Genomic DNA, 9,381 nt, shown 5'->3' with positions numbered 1-9,381 from the left:
ATGAATAGCGAAGCAGGGGGAAGTGCAGATGGATGAAACCGCAGCCGGAGGAGCTCAGCAGCAGAGTACTGGATCAGACCCGTAACAGGTTGTTGGAGGAGTGCCAGGAGAGTCCAGAGAAGCACAGCCCAGATGTATATCCTGCTAATTGGCATTGTAGGAGAGGAGTCGGCAGCTTGGACAGATGAACAGCGACAGGTAAGACTCAGGTAGTCGATGAGAGCAGGAAAGTGGAAGCTAGACCATGTACACACACAGTTTTGCCAATAATCGTTGATTTGCGGCGAGCAGCGGCAGCAAGTTGCGCCAGCGTTCACTCACAGCGTTCCAAAATTAGATCAATATGAATGAGATATGTGTAGTGAATATGAATCATTTCTTAAAACCAGTTCTGATTCTGTTATGAACATCAGTGCATGGCCTCAGGAACACTTCCACGAAACACGGTTCGCCGTGCCGTTTCCAAACGGAGACTAAAGCTCTATCGTGCAAGCTTGTTTAAAATGGAGTGTGACAACGAGGAAAACCAGACAAATCAAAATCTGTCCTCGTCCACGTCCTCTGTACTGGAGAGGAGAGGAACCATTGGGCTTGTTATCAGCGCACAGTTGAAAAGCCTGCCTCTCTGATGGTATGGGGGTGCATTAGGGCCGATGACTTGCCCCCTTCCCAACTTATTTGAGATGTGTGGCTGCTATTAAATTCTATATTACCATTTTTTCAAAAAATGGTACAATTTCTTCATGGAAACATTTCATATGTTTGCTATGTTCTATGTGAATTAAATAGGGGGATTTGCAAATCCTTGCATTCTGTTTTTTTATTTACATTTTTACACAACGTCCCTAGTTTTTCTGAATTGTGGTTGTAGATCTCTACGCCGCAGTGCCACAGAGTACCATAAAGCATGTGGATTACCGCGCAGCTCATATCCATTACTTCCGTAATACACACACAACAGAAAGCCTTGGAGACACAGAGCGCCGCCGCAGACATGTAAACAAACGCACACGACTGCCGATCCTCACTCACCAGAGAGCAGAGCTTCTCTACAGCTTCCAGTATGAGCTCCTGGTGTCCAATCTTATGGACCCCCAGCTTCTCCAGGTCCAGGGAGGTCAAGCTGAGCAGGTTCACGCCCGACAAAGCCCACTCCGAGACCTGGTACTGACTCACGGGGGCATCCAGACCTGGTCACGAGCAGGACAAACACACACACACACACAAGGGCTTCAAGCACGAGCAGGAATGGAAACACACTACGGTGAGAAAGCGTGCACAGGCATGAAAAATTACTTTTACTCTGCTTCATGTATTGCAATTGTAGGGGGAAAAAAGGAAAGTTGTCAACCTTAAAAGCTGAGAAGTTTGAGTTATGAACAGGGAATAAAGTTGTTTTGCATCAGGATTAACTTATTATCGCCAAAAGTCCAAAGTCGAAGGCTATAAATCAATCAGTTTTACAGATGCTGAGCTAAAACTTGGTGTGGTAGTAGCTGAGAGTCATTCACAACACTACTCTAAATGCTACTCATCACACAAGCTTTTTGCTTAAAACTTTGGCAATAAATGTTATCAACCCTGTTTGTCTGTTAGGAAAATATCTTACAAACCACACCACAGATTTAAACGAAACTTTCAGAAAGGAGTCATTGGATGGACATTTACAACCGATTAACTTTTGGAGTCAATCCAATTCAAGGTGGCCACCACAGCTAATCAACATTAGCCAACACAAAAACGGCTATAACAGAGTCCATTTACTAGATATCGAAGTGAAATTTATTGTGGTAGTAGTTGAGAGTCATTCCCAACACATACTCAGAGGGTGACAACTTCAAGCTTTTAACTAAATGACTACAACTTCATATAGTATTATTACTGATTTTTTTTATTTTGGTACTAATTGGTAATGACTTAAAGTGGATCTAACTTTAATTATTATGGTGTAAATACTTTGATATGCAACTGTTTCTTAACTAATCGCATGTTTTGTAAGCAAATTGTAACAGAAAAAATTTACCTATTTTTGTAAGCATTGAAGATTAACACACCTCTAATCTGATTAGATGTTTGTTGCCATTCTTCTCAGGCAGCGCGAGAGTGTAAGAGTGCAGGGACGCATTAATCCCTGTTAGGCTCTAAGTAAACTCTCTTTACTCTCATTATTCTGGGGCAACAAAGGATAAATCAGTCCTGTCCTGAAAGTGAAACACACAGATTGAGAGGATTCAAATCTAATTTGTTGACACTGATCAGAACTCAACGCGCCGCGGCTCCTCTCGGGGACCACTTCCTCATTCCTCCTCCACCTTTCGCTTCCAATGGGATTTGCGTCTATTTTCGCCTCGAAAAGTAGCTGCGAGGAGACTTAAAAGTCGAGTAGTCGCGTTGCTCACCCTGGAGCCACTTGGTGACCCGCTCCTCGCTCCACGACGCTATAGGCTCCATGCTTGGAGTCCTGCTCCAGTCACTGGTTCAGTTCCCGGCGCTGCTGGCCGACTTCTACCTGCCGTGGCTGCCGGACGAAGGGAAAACCGATCCCGACTCGGAGTCGGACGAGGACGAGTGGCACTCCTTCTCACAGGTACAGGTAGAGGTAGAGGTAGAGGTAGACTCCCCCCTCCTCCTCCTCCTCCTCCTTCCCCCACCAGGGTTCAGCCAATAAGTGCGGAAACCGTCTGTCAGGCTCCACAGGACCCTCCCTTGAAGTGTTTGTTACTTCCGACCCCGTCCTTACCTGGAGGAGCGGAGCGCGTCAAAGAGCCGCTGCGGCTTTAAGGCTTCAGCGCTTCCTTCATATTTTCTCTCAGAGTCTCCAAACTGCACCATCAGCGTGAGAAAGACGGAGCGCACACACACACACACACACCTACACACACAGGATATGAAGGCGGAGGAGGCGTGGGCAGGTTCGGCTACACCTGTCTGGGTTTCATTAGGGCGCCAGCAAAGGTGATTTTAAACAAATCCGAGAGGCTGCGATCTCTGCGGACAGCTGCTGAAGACACCTCAGCTGAAGCAGAATACTGGCTAAAAGCTAAAAGGAGAGGAAGGCTAGCTGAAAGTAGCAAAAACACGGGCAAAAAGTAGCAAAATGCTAGCTAAAAGCTAACTGAAGCAAAATGCTCGCTAAAGGTAGAACAATTGGTCAAGCTAAAAGTAGTGAAATGCTAGCTAAAAGCTATATGTAGCAAAAGCAGCACAGGGCTAGGTAAAGTGTAAAAATGGCAAAATGCTAGCTAAAAGTAGTAAAACTGATTGAAGCTAAAATTAGCTGAATGCTAGCTAAAAAGCAAAAGGCTAGCCAAAAGCTGAAGTAGCAAAAAGGTCAAACTAAAAGTAGCAAAATGTCAGCTACAAGCAGCACAAAGTTACTAAAATTAAAAGTAGCAAAATGCTATCTAAAATAGCTAAATGCTAGCTAAAAGTACCAAAACAGTAGCTGAAAGGTAAAAGTAGGTAATTATAGCGCAGGGTTACTTAGCTGAAAGTAGCAGAATGATGGCTAAAAGTAGCATAAGAGAACAGCAATATTTAAAGTTTGCTGAAGCAGAATTCAAAGAGAACAATATTATGTTTTTGAAGGAATTAAGGAAATTTAAATATATTCCTGTGGGGACAATATTTGTAAATAAAGTGAAATATTTGTAAAGTAAAAAAGCAAAAAAAAAATACAATAAATCAAAGCAACCATTAAAGTCCTGAGATTTCATTGAACAACTGGCTTTATTTCTACAGATTTGTAGAGATTGTCATGAAACTTTCAGTAAATGTTCTTTGATGAGTAGCAGCTTTTATCAGTGGATAGAATATTATTCATTTACCTTTTAATTAATAACTAGCAATAAACCTTTGTTTGCCATAAATATTGAGTTTATCACAGCAGAAAATTATATTGTCATATCATTTTAACATTTTGCTGGTGAAAATAAGTGAGCTGATGAATAAACAGGTTGATTTTGGGATTCTAGGTAGTTGAAAACATAAACTAACAGCTTGTTAAGTCACTGAGTCTTACTGCAATCTCCTGGAAATCAAGCAGCTTCTTTTTGGAGTCCATAATTACGCCACGGCTGTTTCTCAAATAGGAAGTAAACAACTAGATGATAGATGGAATTCTGGGTGCTTTTTCTATTTATGATCAGTGCAGATTCCCGTTATTCCGACCCACGAGCCAAGAGTAAAATCTCTCATCATTAATAAAGTCAAGACAAAGTTTGAGAAAGTCCGGCTGGTCTAATCATCCTTTCCAAACCCGGCCTACACCACTTGAGGAATGTTCAGAAATTTTCTTTCTTTTTAAAAAAAATACTTTAAATCAAAATAAACAAATATCGCCTGAACTTCATCAATGTTTGATTAATGCCTGAATGTTTTCGCAGCATGGCGATATTTCCTCTGAAGTATTTACACCGGCTGTGACATCATCAAGGCAACGTGTTGCTTGAAAAGCTTTTTGAAGCGTGACTAACATAAACAAACAGCTTTAATGCCTTGCACAAATCCACCAGATGAGATATTAAAAGCTTTTCTATATATTTCCTGCCTCAGAAAGACCAAAGGTGGGTGATAATGTCTTTGCCTGTTACCAAAATACACAAAAATAAACATCATAAAAGCTGAGAGATGCTGAGCTGAAATTTGATGCTGTCGTAGCTGATAGCCATTTACAACATATATTCCAAGCGCTAACAGATCGCATGAGATTAAGGCTTAACTAATTTAGTCATTTCTCAACATAAGGTGAGCTTAGTTTAAAATTCTGAGATGAAAGGCAGCAGGTGATCTGAAAAAAAAAGCTAGGTTTTTATTATCTGTCAGTATTTACAGTAAGACAAGGAATCAGTGCCTGTTTTGGGGTTAAAAATAGCATTTATTTTGAATTTTTATGTATCATTTTATAAAGGTAGTTTCAACCTTTTAATAAATGTTAGTTTTTAAACACATTCTGGCACCTTGAAGGGGATTTTATGAATGAACGTCCACTGCGAGCTGCTGCAGGGGCTCATTGTTAGCGCCTCCTAGCCTGAGTTTTTTATCAGTTTCCTACAAATGTGACACCTGAATTTCTCCCCATATAGCAGTAAAGGGCAGCCCCTGATGAAAAGGCCGCATTAAGCCAAAGAACTGCCCCCCTGATGTCTGGCACCCCCTACTGTTTTTCCCTTTGAACCAAGAGAAAGAGACAGTTCCAGGGGGGAGTGGAAGTCCAGTTTTTATAGGTGTCCCTTATATGTGCTTCAGGCCAGAACTCCTTTATATGATGACGTGGGATCATCACTTTAAGAAAAGAGAATCATAGGAAATGTTTAAGGTCAAACAAAAGCATAAAAGGTCAAACAAAATCTGCCCGTTTTAAAGGTGCAGCTGTATATTTAAGCTGCACAAATGTCATCGTCAGTGAGGACTGAATTACTATTGATCCTTGGAATTAGGGTGTTCCCTGCTGGAAGTGTGGGAGAAAAATAAGCGGACTGGTGTGTAAGGTGTCCTGTCACGGTATATGGCCTGACAGATCAGGGGAGATCCCAGATATAGTTAGGGGAAAAACACAGAGAAGTACTGTAAAGTTTTCCAGTTAAAACCCAAACATGTAGCTTCATTACCTGGGATGTCCCAATACCTTTTTTTTTTTGTAGGGATTGGTGAATCTCTCAGTGAAAATCTGTGACGAGAGGGTGAGCTATTTGTTTGTGCTGAACTCAGTATCAGGGGTGTGCTTTTTTTAAACACAGTGTTCCTAGACTCTGCCTTCTTGCCCAACCCAAATACCTGAGAGGACAAATTCAAGCCCCGACGTGCTGCTTTTGTTCGACGGCGCTCTCAGACTCACGCTGCTGTTGAGGCGCGCGGTACAACGCGGGTGGCAGGGACAGACAGCTTTGGATCGCTGTGTTTAAAGCGTGCCTCGTCGTTGGCCACTTTCTCCTGCCCCCTTCAGTCAGCACAGATTGGATAATTACCCTTCCTCCTCCATTGAGCAGCTAATTAATTTGTTCTGTGCCACTCTGCTTGCACTGCAGACATGTGATTTCTCAGCTCAGTTAAGAGGATTTTATTACCAAAGGTCTAAAAGCGCTGCTGCAGAAACCCGTCACAATTTAGGCGCTACAGGCTAAAATCGTCCATGCGTTTATCCATCTGTGAGACCCCAGGGGGTTTTGCAGGCCGGTTGAAGCCAGTTGTTCCAGGAAGTGTGTTGTATGTGGGAATGTTCTGCCTCGCATCTTCTACAAGTTGTTATTTTGTATTACCTAAACATTTCTCCACACACATTGACAAAATTTTAACTAGAAGCACTCAGAGAGCCTCCGGCAAGGCCAGAGAGGGATTAAAAAATAGTGCAATCTGATATCTAATAACTTGGATCAGCACCAAAATGTCATCCATTGTTTTGTTTTGTTTTTGTTTCAACTCCAGCATTTCCTGAACATTTCCTCCAAATATGTTCATTAGTTTTTACCTGATCCGGAAACAGAACTTCCTTGGTGGAGGAAACAGAAGGGTCACATGTAGAATCAGAGAGAAGTTTTTAACAAAGGGGTTACCTGTGACCTTTGACCTCCTTTGACCCCACGAACCTTGAAATCTACAGGCATCATCTTTGACCTGCGAGGTGTCCAGCCGTGCAGTTTGACATTCCTCCATTACACTGCCACAGAGCTAGAGCACTAGGTCAGCTGTGATGTTGACCTTTGACCCCATGACCTTGAAATCAATCGTGATCACCCCTGAACTAAGAGTGGTCCAACTGTGCAGTTTAATTTTCCTCCTCTACATAGTCGCACAGTTAAAGCACAGGGACCTCTGTGAGCTTGACCTTTGACCCAGTCACCTTGAAATCAACAGTGATCACCCTTGACCCATGAGGTGTCCAGCTGTGGAGTTTAACATTCCTGTTATACAGCTGCAGAGTTAGAGCACCTTGATTGCACATTTGACTGTTGTAATGCTGCGTGGAGAGTGATAACAAGAAGTATATTTCTCATGCACATATAAACATAAAACGTGTGAAGAAATCTATGCCAAGATTCTTCACAGGAGGCGGAATCTAAGAAGCCAAGAGCACAGGAGACAATCGAGATGATCTGCAGGAGGATCATTAAAATAAGATAACATCTGTCATGTTTTCATTGAGACTAAACTCATTCATGTGTTGATGTTAAGACCGTCAAACAAATGACTTTACTTTATTGGCATAGAGGCCAAAATATAACTTGCAAAGCAATATAAGGGAAAATTATTCTCATTACAAAAATCCCAAAGGGAACATAGAGTATATAGTGAGAACAGGTCCGGGTCCAGAATGTAGCCCTGAGGGACTGCATTGCTCTGAAATTGTTATGCAGCTAAAAACTGTTCTTCTGTGTGGACTGAGAAACTCCTGCCTGACAAATTTTACTGAAATCACTATGGAATAGTAGTTTTTTTTAATGTTCAGACCATGATAAGAGGATGCAGTGAGAGATGCACAGAGTCAAAGATTAGCTGTAAAAGTGCAAAGATTTCCAAATTAAAGTTAAAATTAGACCACCAGAAACTCCTAAAGGAGCTGTTTTTGCCGAGTGGTATTGTGTAAATGCCAGTTTCATCCAGGGCATGTTTATTTTTAACATTAAAAATGCAAAAACCTCTTTAAACAGAGCTGATTTATGATAAATTGATAATTAGGGAAAAGAAACGGACCAACAGAAAGATTAAATCGGAGCGTAATGATCAAAAGCAGAAATGTTCAGATGGTGTTTCCAGTCCAGCTGCCTCTTCACATTTGGAGCATGCATGTATTTGCATCCTGATTGTGCGGTTTCCAGCTGCACCGAGCTCATCTTGTTGTGATTCATTGTTTCGCCGTCAGGGCGCTCGGCATCACTCAGTCTCTCCTCAGGATCTGCGGGTTTGATTCCAACTAAAAGTGAGATTCGACAACACTGTCATCTTCCTGACATTTTATCTGATTTGTAAGCTGTCTGTTCTGGAAATGAAAATCATCCGTCCATTTTTTTTCTCCCAGTTTGTTTCTATGAACCACAGCTCTGCTTGTGTCCATGTTCCAGCTCATTAACAAACTTGTGTGGGCGGAGCTCTGTTTTTGTTGTTGTTGTTGTTTCACATGCATAAAAAAGCTGAGTTGTGACGCTTCATATAGCTGCAGGTGAGGGTAGGGTATCCCTGGAGTCTCTGCCAAAGGGGGGAACCCCTCCTGTGATGTCACTGAAGCATCCAGAACAGAGGAAGAAACTCCTTCAAGTAGAGAATGTTATCAGCGTTCACACTGCAGTGGTCCTGCTTCTCTTTATTCTTTGGCTTTTCTTCCATATGTTTGTTGACATGTGAATACTTCTGCATCCTTTGTTCTATTTCAGCCATTCAAATGGCTAAATGTTCACCTCATTCAGGACATTCAACCTATAACTTTTGGGTTTTGTAACTTTTATACTTTGAAAAACAAAATGTAACTGTTTTCTCTGTAGAAATACTCCACTTCCTTCCTTTCTTTCAGATCTGTGGCAGGCATACTTGCTCTGTTTTTGTCTTCTCCTGCCACTTTTAGCTACCCTTTAGCTTCTGGCTAGTGTTTGACTATTTTTAGCTTTTAGCTAGCATTTTGCTACTTTTAGCGAGCGTTTAGCTTTTGGCTAGCATTTTCTACTTTTAGCTTTAAGGTGGCCTTTAGTCTTTAGTTAGCATTTGGCTATTTTTAACTTTTAGCTAGCATTTTCCTACTTTTAGCTAGCGTTTGCTTTAGGCTAGTATTTTGCCACTTTTAGCTTTTAGGTAGCCTTTAGCCTTTAGTTAGTGTTTGACAATTTTGAGCTTTTATCCAGCATTTAGCTTTTAGTTAGTGTTTGATTACATTTAGTTTTTAGCTAGCATTTTGCTACTTTTAGCTAGCCTTTAGCTTTCAGCTTGTTTTTGACTATTTTTTTAGCTATTAGCTAGCATTTTCCTACTTTTAGCTAGCCTTAAGCTTGTGTTTGACTATTTTTATGTTTTAGCTACCCTTTAGACTTTATCTAAGGTTTTTTTTACTTTTAGATCATGTTTTGCTACTTTTGGTTTTTAGCTAAGCTTTGCTACTTTTAGCTTTAAGCTGGCTTTTAGCTTCTTTTAGGTTTTAGCTTGCATTTGGACTAGCTTTACCAGCTCAGTTTTTGCTTCTAACGTCATTCAGCCTTCACTCCATTTTCACAAACAAATCAGTCTGCCCTTAAATTTAAGTCTTCTTGTTCTGGCTGAGCTCCTCAGCTCTTCATCACACTCCGTGTTTTCATGAGTGGCCCACAGCTAAAGCTCGAAATTCACCCCATCGTGCAGCCGGAGTCATAAACAATCCCATCATTCTGTCTGCATCCTTGGTGGGGGACGAGACAGAGGAGA

The 9,381-nt window shown here is 41.5% G+C and overlaps 1 protein-coding gene across 3 annotated transcripts in view; it reads right to left on the bottom strand.

Moving 5' to 3' along the window:
* cnksr1 (connector enhancer of kinase suppressor of Ras 1) overlaps nt 1-2,596 on the bottom strand; it is a 30,212-nt gene extending 27,616 nt beyond the window's left edge. For 2 of the 3 annotated variants that reach the window (XM_017416361.3, XM_017416368.3), the window contains exons 1-2: nt 2,400-2,595; nt 1,033-1,190 (exon numbers count right to left, since the gene is read on the bottom strand). In XM_017416361.3, the coding sequence (XP_017271850.1) occupies nt 1,033-1,190; nt 2,400-2,451 (210 nt within the window). In that variant the 5' untranslated portion in view covers nt 2,452-2,595. Of the gene's footprint in view, nt 1-1,032; nt 1,191-2,399 lie in introns of all 3 variants that reach the window. The other variant, XM_025005349.2, reaches the window with a different exon arrangement.
* Between the last annotated feature and the right edge of the window lie 6,785 nt (nt 2,597-9,381).

Source organism: Kryptolebias marmoratus, linkage group LG10 (assembly GCF_001649575.2).
Source record: "Kryptolebias marmoratus isolate JLee-2015 linkage group LG10, ASM164957v2, whole genome shotgun sequence".
NCBI lineage: Eukaryota > Metazoa > Chordata > Actinopteri > Cyprinodontiformes > Rivulidae > Kryptolebias > Kryptolebias marmoratus.
Note: the sequence above shows the minus strand (reverse complement) of the source record. Positions and strands in the feature narration are given on the sequence as shown.